This window comes from Cyprinus carpio, chromosome A21 (genome assembly GCF_018340385.1).
Source record: "Cyprinus carpio isolate SPL01 chromosome A21, ASM1834038v1, whole genome shotgun sequence".
Lineage (NCBI taxonomy): Eukaryota > Metazoa > Chordata > Actinopteri > Cypriniformes > Cyprinidae > Cyprinus > Cyprinus carpio.
In genome coordinates, this window is record NC_056592.1 from 5,708,292 (window position 1) to 5,735,131 (window position 26,840).

At 34.6% G+C, this 26,840-nt stretch overlaps 1 protein-coding gene and 1 long non-coding RNA gene across 2 annotated transcripts in view; one reads left to right on the forward strand and one right to left on the reverse strand.

Annotated features, from left to right (window-relative positions):
* LOC122149274 overlaps positions 1 to 26,840 on the forward strand; it is a 62,859-nt gene that overhangs the window by 25,732 nt on the left and 10,287 nt on the right. Inside the window, exons 2-3 of the long non-coding RNA XR_006162905.1 lie at positions 16,949 to 17,014; positions 26,097 to 26,270. This is a non-coding gene — a long non-coding RNA (uncharacterized LOC122149274). The remainder of the gene's footprint in view (positions 1 to 16,948; positions 17,015 to 26,096; positions 26,271 to 26,840) is intronic.
* Positions 1 to 26,840, reverse strand: part of LOC109055574 (potassium/sodium hyperpolarization-activated cyclic nucleotide-gated channel 1-like) — an 89,193-nt gene that overhangs the window by 22,132 nt on the left and 40,221 nt on the right. The window contains 2 exon segments of the mRNA XM_042778705.1: positions 8,674 to 8,892; positions 26,082 to 26,243. Of these exon segments, the coding sequence (XP_042634639.1) occupies positions 8,674 to 8,892; positions 26,082 to 26,243 (381 nt within the window).

Below are 26,840 nucleotides of genomic sequence, written 5' to 3' on the forward strand. Positions count from 1 at the left end.
CGTGTAGGATACAGCACTTTTAAATGTTTATTTCCGTAAACAGATTGTTTTACAAAAGCTATACAGTATGTGTTTTATGTGATGGCAGTGTGTAGGAAATGCAACAGCACAGAAACATCATTCTGATGGTGGACCGCATGGTCTTTTATCAGTGCGGGTGAAATGGTTTAAAATGACAATTCAAGCACCAAGCAATTAGACTAATGTTCCAAAACCTCCCTGTCTCTCTCTGCTGCATCTGCGACAGGGAGACGGCTACACCCACAGCTACTTAGAGTCCAGACAGGAAGTCTTTATCCTTGTCTCTTAGACAGAGGCCTTGAAAATTTAAGAGCTGATGTCTTCAGGCTGTGGGATGCTAAGATGGTACCAGCAGCTATAGCTTGAGCATGCTAATTAGGCCTACTATAGATTATGCCTTATTCATCACACCTCCAGGCTGTTTGGCTGGACTAGTTAACGCTGTGCCATTTTTTGCATAATTCTGGCAATGGAATTGAATGCTAAAACAATGCAAAAAAATAAAAAATAAAAAATGGTGCGGACACAATTCATTCCTAATGAATTCCCCACATTATGTTTCTAATCTGGATGAGTCAAAGCCAGTGCTGAATATTCATAATATGAGTAAGAGTGGCCTGTGGTCAGTGCAAGTGCCATCAGCTTCTTGTAGAGATACAATGAGTCACTGGGCATCAGGGCAAAAGCAAAGCACTGATATGGGCTTCCTTACTGAGACACTGTCACTGTGTTTATTCTCACACACATATACATGTACTGTAGACTAGTGTGCATAAGAAATCCTTCATAGTGTACTTTAAGAAACTTCAGCAGCTTAGACGGACCGGGAGGAAGACTCTTACATAGGGTGGCCATTTCTTTAACACCAAAAAAGAGGACTCTTTGTAGGATAACAACTGAAAAATACTCCAAAACCTATATGCAGTGACAGAAACTTTTCCATTTATGGGGTGATAAAAAAAAATGCAGTTATACTTTAAATATAAAACCAAAACTGCCAGTAGGTGACAACAAGTCACTGCTATAATGAGTGAGCCATTGATTCATTAGTTCATTCATTAATTCAAACAATTCATTCAAAATTCTTTTACTAAAAAAGCAAGTAATTTGCTGCATCCAAAAACGCCTACTTCCCTACATATAGGTACGTGAAAAACAGGATGTATGTAAACCGTATGTAAGGATAAAGTATGAAATAGTAATGAATGTAAAAAGGAGGACAAATGAGCATCTGGCTCAAGGTTACGCCTGTAGATGGAGAGCGTATTTAAAAAACTGTCCAACCTAAAACCGGACAGATGGCCACCCTACTCTTACACAAACGCATATGGAAAAACACGATCTGGAGATCAAAAACTCCAGAAACCCCAGAAACTCAATCCATTTTAATCAGAGTCTGCTTACACAGACACACACACATATTCAGGAAGCAGAATCAGGGGATCAGCCGGTTTGGTTTAACGGATTGTCACAGCCTGGTGACGACAGCACCTGTGAATAAACATCGTCTTGCACACTGCAGGCCAGTGAAGCTGCGGTAAAATGGAGGGTGACGACGAAAATGAGGGCAAAAACAGAAAACAATGTCACTTCTTGTTCTACATTGATTACGGCGCGTCTGTCAGAGCATGATAAGGCCTGTGTTTGGAGTGCATTGATTTATGCTGAACTCACAAAGAGGGAAACTTTTTGGTTAGTGCAGAGGCTTTTAAAAGAGTAGTCTTGAGGTGGTGAGATGCCACAGAGGAGTCAAGCTGTTTTGGGCATGTGGCTTAAAGCACAAATATCATTGGTACTGCCTGAGCAGATAAATTCACTTCATCTTGAGGGGATTTCATAAAGCTTGCTTACATGGACTTCATGATTCCCACTGAGGTAATGCTAAAATGTTTCAGGCGTCTGTGTGAATGACAGCTGGCGTCCTCTGTGTCTGCAGCATGTTTATATACAGTATCTGCTTCAAAAGGACCACTGACATGATTTACCAGCCTATTCCTGCAGATATGTGCCATTGTTTATGAATTTGAAATTTGTTGCACAGTCCTTTTTCTTTTTCTTTCTTCCTGCATTCCTTTCTTCCCTGTCGCCCTTTATTTTCTTGCCCATTTTCCTTGCCTCCCTCTTCTTCTTTCCTGCTTTTTTCATTACATTTGCTTTTCTTTTCCATTTCCTTCCTTAATTCCTATATTATCCCCTTCTTTTCTTTTCTTTCCATTTTTGTCACCTCCTTTTTCTGCCCTTTTCATTTCCAATTTCTTTTCATCTTCCTTCCTTCTTCTCTTCCTGTTCCATCTTTTTCTTTTTCCCATACTTTTCTTTCAGTTTCCTGACCAGTTTTCTGTTACCTGACTCTTCCAATACCAGTCATTTTTCTATTTCCTTTCTTCGTTCCTTCCTTTCTTTTTCATTACTCTTTCCATTTCTTTCTTTCTTGTCCTCCTTCCTTACTTCCCTTTCCTCTTCTGATCTTTTCCTTTTCCTGCCTTTTATATGCATATTTTCCTTTCCTTTCCTTTCCTTTCCTTTCCTTTCCTTTCCTTTCCTTTCCTTTCCTTTCCTTTCCTTTCCTTTCCTTTCCTTTCCTTGTTTCCTCCCTGTTTTGCCCCTTTTCTTACCATTTCTTGTCCTTTTCATTTTAACATTTCCTCTTCCAGTCTTCCTTCCTTCCTTCCTTCATTCAATTTCCTTCCCTTTGTGTTAATACTAGGCATGTTCAGATTTTTCCTCTCTACTATATCTTGTGCAAAAGCACAGAAAGCTAATCCATGTTGGGGTTTATTATCAGCGTGGGAACAGAAATGCTTTGTCAAGATTAGGTTTGTTTATCACGATCCCCCCCCCACCCCCTTTCTTCTTGCAGAAGCAGTCATCACATTAAATATGTGCAGGGCTCTGGCAGGGTTATATTAGATGTCAGAAACAATCCGCTTAATCTGTCTGCATCTCTCCTGCGTCTCAGGTGTTTGAGGCTGCCCCTCAAAGGGAAGGGACAATACAGCTACCCAAAAGGTGCTTTGTTCCACCAAATTGCAAAGTCACCTGGTTGGGGAGGATAGACTGTGATGCAGGCGATAATACATATCTCCTAATTTGCTACAAGGGAAGATGAGAATAGGCTAAATGATTTGAGGTCATAATGCTTTTTATTGTTCTGTCCCTATATTTTTGGATCCTGCTGAAGTAACAAAAATCACAAAATAAACCATCTGTTGCATACTTTATGATTTTGCCACAGCTTCCATTCCCCTCACGTCATGATCATACAAAATGACATTTCCTTTCCCGCCTTGCAATTCTTTTTTTTCTTTTTTTTGACAACATTAATGCTGTGAATTATCTTCTAGTCAACATCTGTCAGTCATTACCAAAGTCCTAAGATATATATCACACAAACTGACATAAAAGGCTGTTGATGTCACAGTCTGGTTTGAATTTCAAGCTCTTAACGGGGACACCAAAGAATCTAACAAGCAACAATCATAAGGAAGGACAGAAAAACAGCTGTGCACCTGGCTTTAGATGTCTTGTAGCTTCCAACAAACAATCCACCTGTTTAACCTTTGTATTCATTCACACAACAACATCCGTAAAGCATTACAAAACAGGACTGCTGATCTGACAAAGGATTCTAGCTCTTTATGCCATTTTGAAGAAGATCCTCGCCTTGCGCTCCTGCTGTGAAATGCTCTGTAAATGCCAGGAAAAAAGGCTGGGTTTATTCCTAAACTGATATCAGAAATGACATCAGGTGAATAAGGTGAACGTTGACCTCACATTAGAGAAACTTCTCCTCGAAACGCTCTCCTGCCGATCTTCTTTTATCTTGCACTTTAAAAGAACTCTTCCACTCCTATGCAGCTCCCTGCTCAGCACACAACCACGTGTTGTGGCTCCTCTCTGGGTCTGATCTCATCCATGTGCTGGCTTGATCTGCTGATCATAAGAGATCTCCAACTGCAAAGCTACAGATAAGTGGACTGATCGGCTTTCTTATGCATGTCTTTGTAAATGGAACAGCAAATAGGATCAGCAATGAGTCAGACAGTGCAAGAGCTGATTCAGGAAATTCTTCATCAGATCTCTTATAAAACCACTTATCACAGCATTTATTGTTGTTGTTGTTGTGATTATTATTATTGTTGTTGTTGATCTTGTTATATCATACTGGCCAAACTCTAAGGCAGTATTGCATTCCTTTCTGGAAATAATAATAATAATAATAATAATAATAATAATAATAATAATAATAATAATACATTCTATTATCATTATTAGTATTATAAAAAATGGTAATTACATTGACAACAAAAATAATACATTCTATTATTATTATTACATTAACAACAACAAAACATCAATTGCAATAATTATTCTTTTTTATTAATGTATCAATTATTTTTATAATAATAATAATAATAATAATAATGTTATTATTAAAATTACTATCTGTAGAAAGTCATGCAATACTGAGTTACAGTTTGACCAAAATAAATAAATAAATTCATTAATTAATTAATATTGTGAGAGCTGTGATTAAAATTTTATATTTCTTTAAACTGTAAACAGTATTGATTAAAAAACTTAATATAATTTAAAATATTATTTAAGTTGTATCTTATAGGGCAGGCAATACATAGCATGGCAATTCACTAGGTTTTGGAAAATTTAGTATGCTAGTTAGCCCGGTGGTTGTTAGTACTGTTTTGGTGAAGAATAATTCAAGGTGTTTAACTAGTATCTAGATTTTATTTTTTTTTATGATATTTTTAGCTGTAGAACTATAATTAGAGTGCCTGTAACATGGTAGTTAAGCTAGTTAAACAGGCTGGTTGGGACACCAGAACACTGGTATCCAAAATAAGACATACCGTATGCTGGTGTCCAGTGATGCTGTTCTTCTCGGCAGTATGGGCCTGTGACATTGGCTTTGTCATCTGACCTCTGCTGTTTACATATAGTGACCACTAAGAGGCCTGTTCAATATGAATGCCATTTGCAGATCTCTGGGCAGGGGAGCCGTATCTAATATCCATTTGCAATGGATTTTAATTGGCATTATGTTGGGATGAAACCACAGCGGTGATATTGCAATCCTAAATGGAAGTGGAACTTGTGTCACACAGCTCATTTGTGTCGAACGCTTGACTGCCACTGCAAGGTCAAAAATCATATTTAAATGGAAGATAAGAGTCTGTGCTGGGACAGGTGGAGAGATGTAAACTAATAGAAGCCTATTGTCCGTTTTAGACCGCTGTGTCATTGTGGCGGTGAAGGTGACACCAGCTACGTGTGCAACTCCGATAAGCCTGTGCACACCGGCCATGACAGGGAAACTGATGGTACGCATGAGCTATGGATGTGTGCAGCACCCTGTTTTTCAGAGTAAAGGAATCTCATTAGCTTTGAAATCCCACACTTTTTTCCGCTAAAGGGTTTCAGCTAAATGGCTTTGCCAATCAAGATGATGTAAGGGCGGGCTTTTATTTTATAACTCAGTCAGTGTCTCTTGAGTAAACTCCTAGATGGTATTTTAAAACCCATAACAGGGTGATGAATGAGTTACAGTGAAAATTAGCCTGTGTTCGTCTCTGGATATTGATTGGATCGTATGTTGGAATTTGTATAAGCTACAACTTACAGTACACTTGATAAAGAAATGCAAAAAAAAAAAAAAAATTAAAAGTTTAAGTATCAACTTTGTCTCTGGTGTTTCTTAGGAATTTTATAACTCAGTCAGTGTCTCTTTTAAGTATCAACTTTGTCTCTGGTGTTTCTTAGGAGAAATAGAAATGGAAACAAAAGAGACATTATTTGATATACAGTAGGAGTTTAAAATTGAAAGCTACACTACCATTCAAATGATCAAAACTCCACTACCATTATCTGATCAAAAATAAAAACAGAAATATTCTGCAATATTATTACAATTTAAAAGAACTGTCTTCTATTTTTAAATATTTTTGAATGACATTTATTTCTGTGATTTTAATGCTGAATTTTCTGCACCATCATTACTCCAGTTTTCAGTGTTTTGCTGCAAACAAACAAAAAAAAACATTTATTCTTTTTAAAGGTGTGTTAATGTGTTTTCATTTATTTGAAATATATATTTTTGTAACAATGTAAAAGTCTTTTATTTTTTATAAATGTAATACATCCATCCTAAATAAAGGTGTTTATTTAAAAAATAAACATAAAAATATACTGACCCAATATATACTGACTTTTGAATGGTATGTATATGGATAGTATAGGTAGCCCAGATCTTGGTCTTGGAAGAATGTGATAAGGAATGTTTGAGTTTATTTTGATTGCAGACTTATCAAATCTGAGCTTAGCTTCAGATCTCTTGAAAAGACATACTTTAAGTGAAGTTACTGATTTTTTTTTTTTTTTTTTCATGAAATATCAGCAAAAGCCTTCATTTGCTCTCTAACTTGTGATTTCAGAATTTACCTTGTCAAGTCTGAGCACAGTTTGAGACATTGTTGAGATCTCTTCAAAACCTCTAGAAGAAAGACTCATAGTTACTAGGCTCTTTTTCTACAGGAACATCTGAGAAAAAAAGTCTAAATTTGCTCTCTAAGAGAGCAAAAGCTTTAAAAAGGTCTCATTTGGGATATTTCTTTAAGTTTCTTTTAAGTGTATATTCATACTTTTCACTGGTACACTGTCAGAAATTATTTTTACTTTTAGAGCAACATCATCTCACTGGGTCAGTACTAATATGCACCTTTTAATGGTAGATATATGTATTTTTCTGTGACAAGCTTACTAAATGGTACAATATTTTTCTGACAGTGTTGTATATGTTTTCTTTTTCATTTAGTCTGTGCCAACTCCCTGGACCACAATCCCATTCTCTCCATTTCAATCTCGTCTTTCCACTCATCCACTGTAATGGCATTAAACAGAGAACCTGATGGCTCATGTTGGCATGACGTTGTGTGTGTGTTGTGATGTTAACCCGGCTCATTGAGGTCGGGTTTGCCACCCAAACAAAGCCCAGATGACATAAGCCCCCTTCTCTCATGGGACAAAGCAGCTCTTGCACATGCTTTGGCCCGGAGAGAGTGTTTATATCGTTCACTTGGGATAAATCCTCTTTGAAAGCACAGGGATATAATGATCCACTAACGGTACAACAAGCCCTCAAAGACAAGACGCTTGAATGAGGGATAATCTGCCAATCCCTCTCTCATTTGTTTCTCTGGGAGGAAGTTGCATGCTGTTTAGAGGAAGTGAAATCGATATGCTGTGGCATCTCTGAGTTGATGACTTAAGCATCACAGTCCTCAATTAAGCTTAGTAATGAACTATACAGTTGAGGTCAGAGAACTGCAGGAATGTGTCAAGCAGCGATTGCACTGGTTCAGAAACAGGTGCAGGTGAGAATTACACGTGTCTGTGCTGCTAATGCTATATGCTGTTTACAAGTGAAAGTGACAAAGAAACGTACTATTAGAAAATAAAGAGCAGAATGTGTGGGAGAAACTAGGAGGCAAGTTTAGTTGGTTGCTATTGAAATTATGCAAGACTTTATTTGTAAAACAATTTTACTTCATTAAAATTGATTTAATAATAATATTAATAATAATAATAATTTTATAGTAAAAGCAATTATTTTTAAAGTATTTTTAATAATTTATTACTATAATTGAAACATAATAATATAATAATTATATAATTATATAATAATTATAGTAACCAAGAACATGAATTGCTAATTAATATTGAATTTCCTTGTTTATATTATTATTATTGTTGTTGTTGTTGTTTTGTCTTTTTTTTTTAATAATTGAGAAAATTCCTTAATTTTAATAATAATAATAATAATAATAATAATAATAATAATAATAATAATAATAATAATAATAATAATAGTACTTAAGTACAATATTTTTGATAAAGAATATTAGTTAATAATAATAGTAATTGTTCTTTTGATTAATTAATAATAATAATAATAATAATAATTATTATTATTATTATTATTATTATTATTATTATAACAATAATACGACTTAATCGTTATATTTTTGAATAATAAAGAATATTAATTACTAATAAGAATGAATTTCCTTGATTAGTGAATAATAATAATAATAATTACAGCAATAACAATAATATAACAAAAGAAGGAATTTTCATAATTATCAAAATAACGATATTAATAATTTTCTATAAACAAGAAAATTAAATATTAACAGATTAATATGGTTGGTTATTCAAAAATATTATCAAAAATTTTTAATGATCATTTTCAATTACTATTACATCAATGATTATTATCTTTTTGTAATATATATAAAGTTTCAATGATACAAAATTGCTCATTTTAGTCATACCACTCATCCAATAACCCTGTAGATGTAGATTCCAGCCCTGAACCTGTACATGTTGTCTGAAGCGTGCAACCCATGTAGCTAGAATTTCTTTGACGTGAGATCAATATTGATGTCATTCTTGAATGATTGATGAGCAATGAGCTCATAATGTGATACATGATGATGACACAGATTACTACGCTATTGAGATGTTGTAACATCAAATGCAGGTCCAGCGAAGGCATGGTGGTGTACATATCAAAATACCGTGTGAATATATGCAAACAAACAGCTAGGTGGATGAAACCAATGAGGCTGCGCTTACCTTCTCTTGATACTGTCGTCGAGACGAGTCCAGAGACTGGATGAGGGCTGTGGCGTGACCCACGAACATTGCATAACAGGTGGCACCCACAATCATACTTAGCATGGTGATCCAAAGGTCCGACATGCTGACGGGCGCTCTGGCTCCATACCCAATACACAACATGTGACTCATGGCCTTAAATAGGGCGTAAGAGTACTGCTTTCCCCAGGAGTCGTTCTAAGAGAGCGAAAGAGACAGAGATGAGATGATGACATAAAAAAAAGACAGTCAGCAATAGAAAAGCAGGTGGAGTGAATTTAACACATGTACGCTTGCAGGCAAAAACTATCAGTGTATCAGTGAGTCTCCATAGAGCGTCCTGCCAACTTAACCTTCATGCATGGCAAACTATCTCTCTCCATGTATCTTTCCTTCCTTCCTTCTCTCTCTGTTTTTCTATTGTAATTTTTATTATTTATTTATTCTTTTGTCCAGTGTAATGTTCCAATTGATTTTACATGGTTGAAGTTTTATGGAACACTATTTGCCTTACAACTGGGAGTAAGCAACAAACAAATAATATTATGTAAACAAATATATTTTATAAATATATTTTTATAAATATAACTTTATTATGATTATTACATTTCTCTCTCTCTCACCCTAATTAATGTTTATAAATTATTATTTATTTGTACATTTGTTATAATGATTCTTAAATGTGAATGTTTTATTTATGGGGGGAAATATATAGGCCTATTAGTAAATAGTATATATTACTACTACTAAAAAAAAAAGAAGCTTTTTTATACACACACTAACACACATATGCACCCACAGACACTATGTAGAGAAAGTATCCCATCTCTACACCATTTTTTTTAGTCTCCGTGTCATTTGCAGCTGGGTATTAAAACAAGTGATGGCTTTGGTGTCTGCTAATCAACTTGGATTATTCCATTAACTGCTGTCAGTTGATGTACGGCTCTCTGGATCCCTCATGCTGGATGGGAGAAGAAAAGGAAGGACACTTTCAGTCCTCTCACAGGCTATTAGCGCAGCTGATTTTAATGGAGAACTGTGCGAATAGAAAGAGACAAACTGTACTGCAGATGTACAGCAGCATGTCTGACCCTGCTCACAATCAATACATATATCATATCATATCATATCATATCATATTGTATCGTATCGTATCGTATCATATCGTATCATATCATGTATCATATTATGTATCATGTATCATATCATGTATCATATCATAAATCATATCTCATATCATATCATATCATAAGTTAATGTTGTCTTTAAATATTAGTGTATAATACTATAATAAATAATACTATAGTATTAGAGAATTAGTTAATACTTCATTAAAAGCATCTTGTAAGGCTTGAAATATAATGTGCTTTAATACTATTTTATTTTTATAAAAAAAAAAGCTATTTCCTATTCCATTTGTTTGTAAAATCCCTGTTGAATCAGCATTGGATATTTTTGGAAGGCCGTACCAAATGTAGCAGTGCTCTGTTTAGGTCAGATGAATTTCCTTCTCTGACTTATTTTATACCCAGAAGCTATTTTCAGTTTGCTCTGTCACTCCTCAATGTCAGCATTACTCACAGATATTAGTTAACCGAGAACATGAATTAAAACAAGACCCATATGACTTCTCGATGGCCTCAGCTCCTCGTGTTTATGTGAAGCTCACTGGAGGGATGTGACAGTTCTGTGTTCATGGATGGAGTCTGGAATGGAATTGCTGACTATTTGAATCTCTTCCTGCTCTTTTTGAAGAAGAAAAAGTGCTGAGGAAGCCAACAAATGCTCATTGAAGCTGCTCTTAAACCTGGGTAGTGCTGCCTGCCAACCCACATGGCTCTCAAACGCTAGTTGGGACACTAGCATCACACAAGTTCTGCTGAGTGTGTGCGCCTGTCAGAATAACTTCAGGAAAATGCTCCTGATGTGCTCGCTTTCTCTCTCTATGACTGTATTAACTCCAGTACTGAGTTACCTATTACTGCCAAATTTAATCTCCATGCTAATGGTGATTTCCTTCAAAGACTGATGGAAAAATTAAGGGATAATTGCACACAGAGTTTGGGGGGCATCATATTACGACTGCATCATATTAGATATTCCATTCCATTCTGTGCTGGAATGACATCAGGAACAATGTTGTCATTTCACATCATACTACATTTGCTGAAAAAAATTAATGTCAGTGGTTCCCAGGGTGAGACTGTAACTAACGTATTTTCTGTTGTGTTACTATGTGGTTGTTTGAAATTTTCATTTTGGGGTGAAGTATCCCTTTAAATCTTTCCTAAAGAGAATCTGCTTTGTAAATGTGGGTTTGTGTGTGTAAAAGCCAAAGGATCTTCCTCTGTAGTTTCTGATGACCAGATGTCAAGAGAAGGGATCCGTCCCAATCAGTCTCACTCCATAAACACCTAATCTCTCATCCTCTGCACTCAGACACTGTTTTAACTAACACTTCAAAGTACCGGCGTATTTGATAGCTGTGGGTCCTTAAGTGGTCTGCTGCTGATTAGAGAAGCCCACTTGGGAAATGTGTTGATTGGCTGATAATCTGTGTGTATGTGTGTATGTTATATGTGTGTGTGTGTTACATTAGGTGTCATAGAAAGACAGCACCACGTAGAGCTTCCCAGAAAGAGAGCGAATGCAAAGTGCATACCAGGTGTTTACGTGTGTCCATGTAATGCTCGGCTCATCTGCATAATAGCCACACGAGACACTCTTGTGCGCACATGTGAATAATCCAACATAAACACTTCTTTGTACACTTCTTTGTGTGGAAAATTCATTTGCCTGTTCAACAATGGCAATCAAAGTGCTGTCCCAAACCAGTGAAGTTCTTTCTCCAGCGTATCAGAGCCATGGCCCTCGTGTGACCGTGAATGTGCAGCCACTCTCCTCATCCAGGTCTTACTCTCTCAGACGTGATCAGACATGCAGTAATTGAAATTCAATCCAATTCAGCCATTCCTGCTAATCACACACTACGTTACCAAGCCCAGTATGTCAGAAAAGGGTAATAAGGGGCTTGAATAAACCACCTCCCCCTGAAGAGGCGTTTGGGTCTGAACATGCAGTGTCATTTTCTTAATCTTCATAATGTTCATTTATACAAGGAAAGTGTAGATCAGTGACAGAACTGAGAGGTTTGATTGGTCGCTGAACCCTATTATAACATTTTAACGTATGTGCTTCTAAAATAATGATGTTGGAAAAGACACAATAATTAAGTGGAGAAAGTAAAAAAAAAAACCTTCAGAGCACATTTCCTTTTAATTAAATATTTCATAAACATATAAAAAATTAAATTAATAATAAAATATTAATAAATAACATTATTGTTATTATTGTTTTTTTATGGTTGAGAAAACATGCAATGATAATGATTTAAAATTTAAAAATGTATAAAATTATTATATTATTTTTAGTATATTTATTATTATAATAATATTTATAATATTTTTTTATATATTTGTTTGAAATTGTTACTTTATTATATTATTTTTAGTATATTTATTATTATTATTGTTATTATTGTTTTTTAAATAAAAAGTATATCCAGTCCAGCAGTGCACGCTTAGGTTTTTAAATAAGACAGAATTAGAATTTCTGTTTTTCCTTTCTCTTTTCTTTTCTTTTACTTCATTTTATTTTATTTAGAAAAGATTTTTCTTTCGTAGAGGACCACAATTTATGAGAAATATGACGCTTGTATGTCTTTTCAACACTCTCAGAAAAAAAGGTACAAAACTTGTCACTAGGGCAGTATCTTTTCAAAAGGCACACCTTTGTACCTAAAGAGTCAATACTGGTACCTTAAAGGTACATATTAGTACCGTACAAAAGTATACCTTCTGGGCCGCATTAATGCACGGGCTTACCTGGGCTTAAGCCAAGGCCCAGGGCCCCGGGCTGGGGGAGGGCCCCGATGATGCCGGAAAATATTGTAATCGGATTTATATTCGTTGGCTGTGTCCCTTTAAAATTATGCTTTATCACATTGCTTTGAATGCAAGTGCAGGCGTTGCACGTCCTGTGCGAGAAGGGTCAGTCAAACCCTCTCACTCAATGAACCCTGCAATAATCAGTCACAGTGGGCATTATTTTAATTTCTGAAATCCAATAAAATTCATCATTGTCTTAAAGCATTCAGTTATTGGCCTGTATCGAACTCACGTGCATACTTACGTTGAATTCTTTATAAGATAATTGCCGCCTATTCTAATTGATGACAATAACTAATCTAATAGCTAATCTAATGTGACAGCAATGTCTCGTAAATATGAAAGTGGTTCGCAAAAAAGAAAAACAGACCAAGATAAAGTAGAACGTCAGAACAGATTCCTAAAAAAACTAACAAACTAACATCATATTTTAACGCAGGCCTAGGGAAAGATGAAGATTCTGCATACATGTAATTAAATAGGCCTTATCATACTAACATAATGATTTAAATAAAGCACTCTTGTTACTATTAAAGTTGCGTATGCCTTCAGAAGCAAACGCTTAATTGCGCTTGATGTTCGTATCACTTCTTTAAAGCAAGATATTTGGGCACATTTCGTTTTTTTACTAAAAGAAAATGCATGAATGAGAAAATCGTGTAGGACGTGCTTGATGTTAAAACTACCTTTTAATCGCAATAATAAGTCATAAAAAAGATCTCTGTACTCGTGTTGACTGACACACCCTAAGCTCGTGTGCAGAAAACCCTCACAGACATCATGCAATACTGAATTAAATTGAGAATGATTCCATGACAAATGCATTTTTAACAGTCACTTGTTGCCACCTGGTGGGGTAACGTGTAATAGATACAAACGGCCTAATAGTAAAAGGGGTGGACACACTTTTAAACGATATTATGCAGTTCCAATGGATGAAGGAAGGGCAGGGCTCAACCCCGGTCGGGGCCAGTGATTCAAATTTTTACTTGCCCACAACAAAAAAATTTTATAAAAGTAAAAGACAAGAAAATGGCCCTATAAAATAAGCATAGATATTGTTTTCATTGTCTTTGTTACATTTCACCTCAATAATAGGTTAATGACAGTAAGCTACTAGATTAACTTATATTTTAAATATTGTTAGACAACATAAACAGTAAGTAATAAAATAGTTAAAAATAATCAAAATTACGAGTAAAAGCATAAATAAATACAACAGAACAAACATATAAATGAAATAATAGTGCTTTTCAAGTTTTTCATGTAGGTTTTAAACAGGAGATTTTGAGGTACAGACATTGTAATCTAATGTATAACTATAGAATAGATTAAACTTTATTAAAAATTTATCAGTCAAGAGCAGTTACAGATGCATAAAAAAGTTTTTAATGTTGAAAATATAAAACGTTAAATACTGTGGAATTATTAAAAAAATCAAGACACTTTAAACCTGAAATTAAACCCGCCAGTAGGTGGGCAGCGAATCACTGTCAATGAGCAAATCATTGAGATTCAACCATTCATTCAAGCGGCTGATTCAATCAGGAAGTGTTGCTCAGAGACGCAAAACAATTCTGTGGACTTTGAAACCATTTTCGTTGGCGAAATACAGCGAAACAGACGATTTGGTGTCTAAAATGTAAGTCACTTCATATTAAGTTCTTGTTTATTAAACTTTACGCCGAATAAAATCATCACATTTGTAATCATGCTTATATTTGGAGAAAAAACGGCACTCTTTGTGTAATATTGGTTAACATAGATATTAAATTATCCGTGCATTAATGCGGCCCAGATGAAATATATACAGGGGCATATTTGAAGGCATTAAGACTAAATCACGTGCACAAGTCTAACCTACTAGACTACATCATGTAGTGCATGCATGCACAGAGAATGGGTTGTGTTTGTTTGTTTTTTTGTAAAGTGAGATGCATAGGCTACTCGATAATATCAGATCGTTAAATTAACAATTACGATATCATAGACTACATATAACGCACACCCTACAGCACTGGCCCGATCGGGCAAGTGACAGTTCCGTCTACTGTCCCGAGCGTCATTCACACTAGCCTCAGGCAATCGGGCAGTACTTATTGTTGAGCCCTGGAAGGGCCCCTCAAGAGGTAAAGCCCAGGGGCCCCTTATAGTCTTAATGCGGCCCTGCATAAAAAGGTACAAAAGTATACCTTTTGAAAAGGTACCGCCCCAGTGACAGCTTTTGTACATTTCTTTTCTGAGAGTGAACACTGGATTGTTTTTCTGGGCTCACTGTCAGCTAGCAGCTCTTGCTCTCTTTTTATCTTCTGGTTTCTCAATTCTCTTTTTCTATCTATCTCCTTCTACCTTTGTGAATGTGTTTTTCTTCATCTCTTACCTTTTCTCTTCTCTCTCCTCTGTATTCTCCTGATGGATGTCAGCTGAGCTATCTAAAGTGACGTGTGAGATAAAACGAAAGGCCAAGCAATCGTCTCAACAGGCCTCTTGAGAATTAAAAGCAATCTTTTCTCGTCTCCCAAACAGATCCTTGTTTTATCCCTTACATCTGGTAATTAATTACTACAACAAGGAGACTTTATTAAATAAAAGTGTGAGCTATAGATTTGCCAACATCTCAGGAGGAGACACAGCAAATCTGATGGAAATCAAAGTTAAAGGAGCATTGCACATTACACACAAGTGAAGCTTTATCAACAGCATCTGAGGCAGGCAGGCAGTCGATTACCACAGAAAATAGTTTATCTCATGGAAACGTACAGCATTTCAAAACACAAACCTGTAAATCATAAACAGGTTTGCAGTTTGAAATTCTGTATTTCTGTCAAAGCATTTTTTTTGCTGGTTTTTACAAGTTGACTAAACTACCTTAATTTCAACTTAATGTAAATCAATTTGAAATCAACTTTTACAAACCAAATTGCAGTTTCTATTGCTGTAATCCAGTCAGGTAGTCGCTAAACTCTCAAAAAAGGTTTAATTATCATGAAAAAGAAAAGAAAGATCTGGCACTTCATATTTTGGTCCGCCTTTGTGCCTTGAGTATTTGCCAAAAAGACAAAGCTACGTTTTTCCTTTTATTTAGGATTATTTATTTTTCATAAACCTGAGAGGATTAATGATATCTTACTCCTTCTAATTTGTCTTTCTGCAATGCTATCTACTCTCATAATCTCTCACAAAATGACTTCTCATTATGATAGTCTCTTTATAATTGCCTTGGGAAATGTCGTCTTTTGTTCATAATGGAATACTAGCACATTGCTTACAGTATGCAGATACTGTGCAGTACACACTGATTACAGCCTATTATTATTTTTTAAGTAAAAACATTTTTGTATATTGAAATAAATAACTTGATGTACTAAAATAACTAAAAAACTAAAAATGAAATAAAAATAATAAAATTTGCTAAAAAATACAGGCTACTAATAAAAAGTATAATAGTACCTCAATGATACTAAATTAGCGCTGGCATACTGAGCACAGTATGCATTTTGTTAAAAGAGTAAGTAGTATGTTATTCAAACATAGCTTTGTGGTTATCTCAACCATAAAAATGCAAGTGGAAAAACAGCGCAAGCCCACCTGCAGAGAAAAGTAATCTCTTTATTCCAGATGGACGAGGGGTCTTTTACTTGCATTTAGGACAAAAATGTGACTGAGAATAAGGGAGGATACCATCGGAGCTTACAGTGTACATTATGCCATGCATTGTGGGTGAGAAGTTTAAGCAGGAAGATAATGAGTCAGGTAGTAGCGCTTCTTATTATAAATAAGCTGGAAATCACCTTTGTTCTACTGGGCTTTTCTCCTCTGATGAGCTACTATGCAATAAAAATTCAAATGAGGCTCAGTCTTTTCCCAACACCCACACACACACACACTTACAAAAAGGCCACACACATCCATATTTCTGCTTCTCTCCGTCTTATCGCTCTAACTAGCCACAAGTTTCAAAACGTTTCCAGAAAACAGGTCATTTAGAGAGTCCAGTAATGATATTCTTCCTAATTCAGCATTACAGACGATCAAAAGCCATATGCGGTAGATAAAGAGGGCTTAATGAAGTTGTGAGCTGCATGACATTACTGGATTTAATGCATATTATAGGGTTTGCTCTCTTCGGATGGGTCAGATGAGTTTCTTTCTGTGTGCTTGTGCATACAGAATAATATACTGTATATCAATGCGTACATATATATGTATTTTTAAATTTTTTTATATTTCATGGCTGTAAGCATGACTGTCCACTTTTTAGCCTTTGTTCCAGTAACATTTTTTTCCATTTATTTTCTCTGTAGGCTTCAAGAGGAATCAGATCATAACCGCATTTCATTGACATGAAAAAACGAATAAAAAGACAGAAGGTATGAGATTATGTGCTTAAATTCATTATGAAGGACTGAACTAGTCATTGCATGAAGCAATGTGAAGGAAAAACTCAAATCTGAAATAACAGGACATTGTGTGGACGATATGATTTTTGTTGACTTTGATGTTACTTTGTTACACCAGTAAGTGACTGTTGTCTTATTTTAATGAGTCACTGAATCATTTGTTCTCCTAACTCGTTCAGTACACTGATTCATTCATGACCAACACAAGGGACCAACTTAATGAATGATTCATTGAATCAGTTACTCAACTTTTTCATTCAAAAACACTAATTCATTCACGACCATAACAAGTAATTGTCTTTATAATGAGTGATTCAATGAGTCATTTACTTAGAATCTTTTAAATGACTAAATGACCCAAACGAGTGACTTAAACTGCGATCACATTTTTAATTGTTTGGTGAATTTTCCCTTGCAAAGTCTTATAATTTTAATAGGAATCCGTGTGACTGGGAATTTCATGTGAGGGAGAAAGATTTCCCCATGCAGATTTCGCAACGGCTTCAAGTCAGTAATACTGATTTGTTGCTTTGACCAATAGAAAACGGTTTGGTTTGAAAATTACTGTTATTCAGACTATTTAAAAAAAAAATGCAGATTGATTTATTCAATGTTGGGAGGGTAACCTTGGGCGTGGGCAGCTGTTACTGAGCTGCTATTATCGTTTCCATGGTAACAAGAACTTATTTGATTGGTGGATTGGTCTCTTATAAGGATTGTGGGTGGTTTAATTCTGCATTGGGAATTTGAAAAAAAAGAAGGAGGAGGAATTATTGTAATTGCTTGGAGCTCATGGTAGGTCTGTCTTGAAAGGTATATGCATTATTGCTAAAAATCAATTTCTCTATACAGTATTTAGACAGGAAGCGAAGTGGGAGAGAGGGAGAGCGAGAGAGAGGGGGATGGGATCGGGAAAGGTCCATGAGCCGGGACTCGAACTCGGGACACCCGAAGCGCAAAGGCGCTATATGTCAGCATGCCAACACATCACCTTTAATACCAAAACAAACCATCCAATCCACAGACACACAGAGAACACTCATGTGTGTGTTGTTATAGGTTATTTACAGCAGATGCAATAGTCACGGTAACACACAAGATGTCCTTACAGTTTAGACAGGCATTTGAAGTAATGGTTTAAACGAGAGAAATATGATCGTGGCCAATGAAACTGAAGATTAAAAATACAAAATAAGAACTGATTGAAATTGTGCTTGGAGAGGTCAGCGGGCTTCTATTGTCACTAGTACACCAATCTTTTGTCTTAACATGAGGTGAGTGTTGTCTAAAGGTGTGTAGAAAATGTTTTTCCTCTCTCTCTCTCTCTTTCTCTCTCTCTCTCTCTCACCCCCACAAGCCTGGTTACTATCCAGCTATTCAAGAGTGAACCAATCGGGTGACAGCAGACAGTGTATGCTGGGAGAGTGGTATAAGATCACATGCAGACCATCTCTGCATGTAAAACTACACACACATAAATTACTAAATACATCCAGGAAAAAAACAAACAAACAAACAAATCTCTCACACACACACACACACACACACTCTCTCTCTCTCTCACTCTCTCTCACACACACACACACACACACACACACACACACACACACACACACGTGCACACATGTAATTGTAAATAATGTAATTTAATAATATATAAAGTAATACATTAAAATTAAATATAATACATGATAATATAACATCATTATATAATATGTGTTTTTAAATATGATCCCTTATGCATTTAGATTAGAAAGTTTAAATATAAAAGCATTATATTTAAAAGTGAAGTTCTTTGTGATTTGATTTGATTTTATATTTTGAATAGAGAGTTTAAATATGAAAGTGTTGACTTTTACAGCAACAGGATTTAAATTTACAATGAGATTTGGTGTTTTGAGGCAACTATTCAGCAGTTTTATGCAAATGAGTAGAGAGATTAATGTCAGTATTAATGTTCCTTGGGACCAAGAAGCGTTTAGGACCTTTTTTGAGGTGCTTTACTGTCCCGATGTAGATATAACTAGATAGGACTCTTATTATTTGGACAAAATCTTTAAATGTGAAAAGTATCATTTCTGCATGACTTGTGTCATCAAATTAAATTGCAATTTCAACTGGATTTTCCAAACACTCCAACCACCTCCTTTGCATGCATGAGCTATATTCAAATTATTTACTACAGGTATCCATAGGGAAGATGTGGATCATTTTATGTACAGAAGATCAAATAAAGCATCTTGTTAATGTTTGGCGGCAATAGTGCGGACAATAATGCAAAATTCATAATCAAATCACATGTACAGAGGAACTTTGCGTGCAACCCATCATTCAATTAAAAAGTCATTTATTGTTTATTATGTGGAGAACAATTATAGTTATTGATGTTTCCTCTTCACAGTGTGTTTTCACAGAGGGCTCGTGTTAGAAACGTGAACAATGTACATTGCTCCTCAAAAAAAAAAAAAAATTGTGTTTTGCTCTTGAAAAAAAAAAAAAAATCATGTCCTTTTTAGACACATTTTAACATTGAAAACATTATTAGGTGGCCAGAAACAGAGTCTTAAGGTTTTAAAATGATACATAAAGCAGTAAAATGTGTTAATGTTAGTGTTAACAACTTTAAACTGTTAAAGCCACTGCCATTTTATATTTGCCATATATATTTGGATAGACATAATGTGAAATAATCCATATATATATATATATATATATATATATATATATATATATATATATATATATATATCAAAAATTGTGCTGCTTGATATTTTTGTTTTTTAATGCATCCTTGATTAAATAAATAAATAAATATTAAATATAAATAAAAATCTCATATTTACATTCAAAAATGTTTTTAATATTTTATGTATTTATTTATATTAATATTTTACTATTTTCTTACTTTAAATAAGCTTTCCTAATTCTAAAATTATGTTTAACAAAAGTCCTATTCAGATGATAAAATTCTGTGTGATTTAAATTTATTTTACTGTTTTTAATTATTTTGATCCTGTCTGAATTGGCTACATCAGTCATTTCTTTTTTATGGTCTGTGTGTTCTTGTGCTGGTAAAGTTTCCTAGTGTCTTTTACCATCTACAAAAAAGTTTTGAAGAAATAACCACTAGTAAAAGTAATCTCGAATCATCTCTCTGTGGTCCATGTCTAGCCTGTAGGTTCTACAACTATCATTGTGCGTCAAGCACTCCACAACTTCTCAGAGGGACAATGCTTGCTGTTGTTTATCCACTAAAGCTCTATTTTACTAAAAAGTAGGTCACAAGTTTGTCTAATACAGTATACTTAATCAACTATAAAAGGATTCAAATTAATTTAATATTATTCTATAATGCATGATATTCTTTTATCCACATTTAATGATGCTTAACATTATAGATATACACAGTAACAATAGAGGGGTTAATTTTGTATGCAATCTCTATCAAGATTTGAAAATTTTTACCAATCTTAATTTGGTAATTTCTGACATGAATTATGTCTGTGTTTAGCAAAGGAAACCTCAACCCTCATAACGCATTTTTATAAAAAAAAAAAAAAAAAAACTGACTATGCATGGAGTACTACTAGGTTTCAAATATACCTAATAGTACATAAAATGATCTATTAAGTTATATTAGTGTCTCACACACTTTTGAAATGAATGTTGTTTAAAAAACAAACAAACAAACATGTTTTGCTGAACCAATGCAGTATGAAAATTGTATCACTTTTTCATCTGAAAGTGAAAGTTTATGCAAGTAAAATTAAATTAATTTACTTTGAAAATTTTTCAGAGTAATATTTGTTGTTTTGGTGCTGTTTTGTCGTTTTTGAAATAAATATGTATGTTTCATAAATTTGAACTCTTATTGAGCAATCATGAGTTATAAATTAATTCTATTCATTCCAACAGGGTTAATACTGTCAATTCTCAGATTACTGTATATGTTCCTATAAATTTCATTTAATTATATATTCTAATAAAATTTCTCATCAATATTGAAAAAAATAAATACTGATCAAATACAATATGATTTTGGTTTTTACTGAAAAATATTAAATATATTTGTAAATATAAAAATAAAAAAAATATTTTTACAAAAAAAAAAAAAAAAAAAGGATTCTTCGGGTCCAAACAGACCTAGAATATGAAAATACTATACCATTTCAGAATGCTTCAGTAAGGATAAATAACATTAAAAATGCACTTTAGGAAAAAATGAAGCTACAAGTGTGGAATGTGACACATGTGCTATCTCTTTCAAATAATGAGTTACATGGTGCTTTAAAGTTACAGTCACTTGGTTTGGATCCTGCTGAGGGAGGCATGTCGATATCCCCAGACATTCCTCCAAACGCTAACCTCTCTGATGGCTAAATTAACCCGACAGCCTGTCCAGTAACACAGTCGGTGTCGCCTCCTGTCAGCTCAGACTCAATGTCCCAATTAGCACTCCCCCGCCAGGGTATTATATCGCCGTCTTCACTTCGCCTGCCTAAACCCTGAATTACTGAGCAGCAGGGCTACCACCTCCCTCTGGGACCACCATCTTTGCACGGGGAAAAGACCAGGAATCATTTTTCATCTGCATTGATTTTTTTGGGGAGGAGAAAGTGGTGCAGAGGTAAACAGGGAGGTCATTGATTCAAAGTCACACAAAGACGCTGAAGGAATGACAGTGGCAGAAAAATGTACCTAGACTAAGAAGGTACATAAAAAAATATGTACGGTACAGAAAAGTGAAACAAAACATTTTCCGTGGCTTTTGATTTTCTGTTTGTTTCTTTTATGATTTTCTGTTTGTGGCATTTATCTGAACCAAGCCCAGGGGAATGAGACAGATGGAAAATAAGGATGCAGTCTTGATATAATTTACAGAAAGGAGGAGGTGGTGCATCTTATTCAGTTTAGAAACCCCTTGCTGAGGAAATATTGCATCAAAACACCTGTAGAATTGATGACTCAATAACACAAGCTCATTTTAAGAGAATAAACCCCGGCACAATTGACTGGTTGACAATAAGCGATCTGCATTCTGTAGTCATGGTTGATGTGCATATTTGTAGGTGACTGGCATTTCAAGAGACAATTTAAAGTTATGTCAGAATGATCATATTTACAAGATGAACGCAGAAAGTTTGAAAACAAGTTTCACTGTTGTTATTTTACATTTGTTGACACTAGTGGCATAGAAATTGGAATGTTTTCATTGTAAATATTGATTACAGAATTGTCATTATACTGTACACAACCAAGTTTGGGATCAGTAAGATTTTCTTTTTGTTAAATACTTTTATTAATCAAGGATGCAATAAACTGATCAAAAAAGACACCAAAAACATTTACATTGTTGCAAAAATATATATTTTAAATAAATGAAACTTACTATTCATCAAAGAATCCTGAAAAAAATATTGAAAATTGATCATAATAAGAAAAGCTTTTTGAGCAGCATATTAGAATAATTTCTGTAGGATCATGTGACACTGAAGACTGGAGTAATGATGTTGTAAATTCAGCTTTGCATCACAGGAATAAATTATATTTTAAAATATATTACATAAGAAAATAACTATTTCAAATTTCTAAACAGTATTTTTGATTAAATAAATGCAGCATTTCTGTGCAAATGAAGCTTCCTTTTTAAAATGTAAAAAAAAATAAAAAAATGTTATACAGACCCCAATTTACATTACATTTCCCAACATCGTCTGTGGCTATAAAACATGAAGATAAGCATCAATTACACACTCAGTGTGCATCATTTGCTTTTCTTTTAGTTGCATTAGTGATAAAACATCTATCGTTTTAAAACTGTTTACTGATTTGGAACATTCTGATTTTTAAATAGCCTTAATATGATCTTTTAAAATGCGAACTAGGTTTTGTAACTGATCTCAAGTGTTTATGTACTGCAATAAGTTCTCATTCTCTGTTGAAATAATAAAAAATAATAAGGAACCTGAGGCTAGAATTTTAAATCAGAGCCACAAGGGGCAATATCAACTTCCTATTGCATCAAACTGCAGTGAAACACCACAAGCGTTTGACCTCTTCTTTCGCTTTAGAAAGACATGATAGAGATGATTTTTTTTTAAGTGCATTTAAATGCTTAGAATTTGAAAAATACATATTTGGAGAGCAGTTATGTTACTTCCTGTAAGCATTACAGCAATAACAAAGGACTTAGCTTAGCTTTGTTTTCTTGAATGTTGTTGTATGTTGTATGTATACTTTCCATTTATTTCATCTGAGATGAAGAGGCAAATAGTGTGCATGATGTAAAATGATTCTGAGATAAAACAGACACAGCTAAGGCTTCTAAACGCCCATCACAGAGCGACTTTAATTTGTCAGAAATGTCACGTTCAACATAGCCAGAGGTTTCGCAACGTTTAAAATTATGTATCATTGATTCCTGGTAAGTCCCTCCAGAGCCGAGGGGTCTGCAGTATAACATAGAGCTCCTCAAGGTAGATTGAACCCCACAGCACTTGAGGGGATATGGTTGTGTAACTGCAAACAGCCTTATCACCCCACCACCACCACCACCACCCAAGACTGTTATCTAACGTTATGTCAAGCTCACAGACTCAGACGAATATGCAAAGAGATTTGCACATGCCCATTACAGGCTGTCTGCTGATCTCTGTGGATGCTTTCAAAGTGAATGAATAATTTTTGTTAGCGGAAAATCAGAGAAATATGACTTCCTAAAACAGTGTGACACAGTTGGCCTTGAACTAAAAAAGCCCAATGCTTTTACCAGCACTGCAATTTGACCTGGAATTTGAGTTGAACTCATTCGAAAATGCCGGGAGAAGAAAAAAAAAGTATCTTGGCATTTAAACATCCATTTAGCACCAACATGATGTGCGGTGAAAAACTACAGCGAGCCATCTGTCCTGATTAGCTGAACAGCTCTCGTTTGATAAAGGTCAAGTGTAAAATGTTCTGCCCAGTGACTCTCGGATTTGAGCAGTAATGGGACGTGCAAGTCCAAATATTCATATGCTAGTTTACTTTTGTTTTCTTTTTGATTTTATATTATTCTGACTAACTGTTTGGATTATTGCTGCAATCAGGTTGTGTAAGTAGTTTTAGATGTCCGTTCATGATTTTGTCAAACATCCTGAAGTTTGAAACTCTGACCTCTGAAATTCTCTTAATTTTCCCACTTGTCTGTTATGACGTCATGTAAAACCACCAAACCTGCAGTGAATTTTACAAAAATTGCTATTGACAATTAACAGTTTTTGGATTACACACTGCAGCTTATTCTGGCCAAAAATTGCCCACTTAGACAGGAACAGACTGTCTGTATGGAATGATGTTCCGGACAATATTAAAAAGGATATGAAAATTTTATTTGCATTTGCGTTTTTCAATTTGTGGACTGTTCTTGGTTTTCCACCAGTAGTGGGTGTGGCGTACTTTCCGACTATATCAGGGATACTCAAATCTGGACCTTGAGATCCACTTTCCTGCAGAGTTTAGCTCTAACCCTAATCAAACACACCTGAGCATGCCAATCAATGTCAATCAATGTTTTTGGGATCATTAGAAAATCACGGGCAGGTGACTTTGATCAGGGTTGGAGCTAAACCCTGCAGCACATTGGACCTCCAGGGTAAGATTTGAGGAAACCTGGACTATATCAATAAACCCCACTCTGAATGTATATACACTGTTTTAGGCAATGGATATGCAAGTGCAGAGGGGATTGAGATTCCACTTGAATTTTGTGAGGGTTGGAGCAGGATGCGGAGAAACTGAAATAGCAATTGGTGATTTTTCTATAGCTATTCCAAAATGACAGAATCATAACTTGTAATACATTGGAAATGTAATCGCAAATGGACCTTGTGTTTTAATTTAAAATTAGGCAGACATGTTTCACACATGGAAAAGAAAATGGAAGGCTGCCTTTATTTGATCAAAATACAAAAAAATAGTAATATTATAAAATATCATTACAATTTAAAAGAACATTTTTCTATTTTAATATTTTTAAAATGTAATTAATTACTCCAGTCTTCAGTGTCACATGATCCTTCAGAAATCATTCTAGAAACTTATTATTATTATTATTATTATTATTTATAGGATTGTTTGATAAATAGAAAATTTATTCTAAAATCTAAAATCTATTCTAAATTAATAGAATTTATTTGAGACTTTTTTGTAATAATTTAATGAATTGAATGCATTTTTACAGAATAAAATATGAATTTCTTGAAAAAAAAAAAGAATTAACGTAGTGTGTATAATTTAGTCAGTGAAATATTATTGTTTATTATTTAATAATAATAATAACAATAATAATTGTTACTAATTGCCTCAACAACATCAACAAAATAATAATAATAATAATAATAATAATAAATAAATGAACTGGCAAACAAATTTAACGATTAGATTTTCCTCACAAGCACTCATAATTTCAACATGTTTAGACATAATTTTGGTTCCTAGCAGAATGATATAAAACATCCCTGACCCTTAGAAGCTGCGTTGCAGAGATTGGAGCTTACAGTTTTCACAAGTGTTTCCCAGTTTTGTATGCAGTATGCATCAGATAGTCAGATGAACAGCGAAGACTAGTTAGCTAACGACCTCTACACATACTTCAGTTTGATATGCCATTTTATTATTACAAGTGTTAGCAGGTGCTTTCTTTGTTCTTCTGTATTTTGCAAGAGGTGAATTTATGTAGTGACTAAGTATTTTGCTGTTATAACCAACAAAGTCACTCTTGGATCCATAAGAGTTGCCATATAAACGAGTCATTTCTGAGTTCTGCGATGTAAACGATTCAGAGTAGGATCTGAGTTGTCATCTCGTAATTACGGTAATTCTGACACGGCATATATTTACTGTCATATAATTAAGTTTCTTAATGAAGAACAGTTAAACATTGAGAGAACTTTTTCACGAAATCATTTTATGGTCATTTTGACCTGAACCAATGTGTAGTTCAAAATAAAATCTGAAAATAGTTCTGAAGGAGTAATAAAAAGTTTTGTATACTTACAACCATACCATTTAGTGACACCCAGCAATCAGGAGGGAAGTCTTGCAGGAGAGGCACCAGAAACTGCAGGCATCCGTCCCAGTGACACAGCAACAACATCATGCCAATCAGGTTAAAGATTCTTACCACTGCACTCGCCAGGTCATATGTCATATGAAAAATCTGAAGGAGGAAGACAAGGAGAAAAAGGTCAGTGGTTTCATTAATGAATATTTCACAGGACAGGAGCTTAAAGGGGTGGCACTGGGTGTTACCGGCTCCCCTACAAGATATGCTAGTAACCCAGGAAACACTGTATCATTGCTGTTTATAACCACCACCTGCTGTCAGAGAGTGAATCTGTGTCTCATTCAGCTCGTCTGCTCTTTCATTCAGATGTTTTATAAATTATAGTTTCACAAAACTCAAGTCAGACCATTCTGTTTTTGCTTCAAGTTTCAAAATTAAACAGTCTAATTTAGATTAAAACTACCCATGCTGCATGTATGCTGCATCTTTGTTTGGATCAAGATTAAAATCCAATGGTTGCCTCTAATTTAAATGGAAAAAGCACAGAGAAAGCCTTAGGTTGTTCATATTCAGAAATTTATTTTATTTGTATAACTAACTTGTTTGATTTGGGGTTTGTTTTAAAATTTCAATTTAGTTTTGTTATATTTCAATTTCACAAAGAAACATTCAGCAATAGCCTAATAAAATGACACATTCTCTTCAATCTCATATTTTTTTTCAAAAAAAAAAAAAAAATTGTGAGAAAAT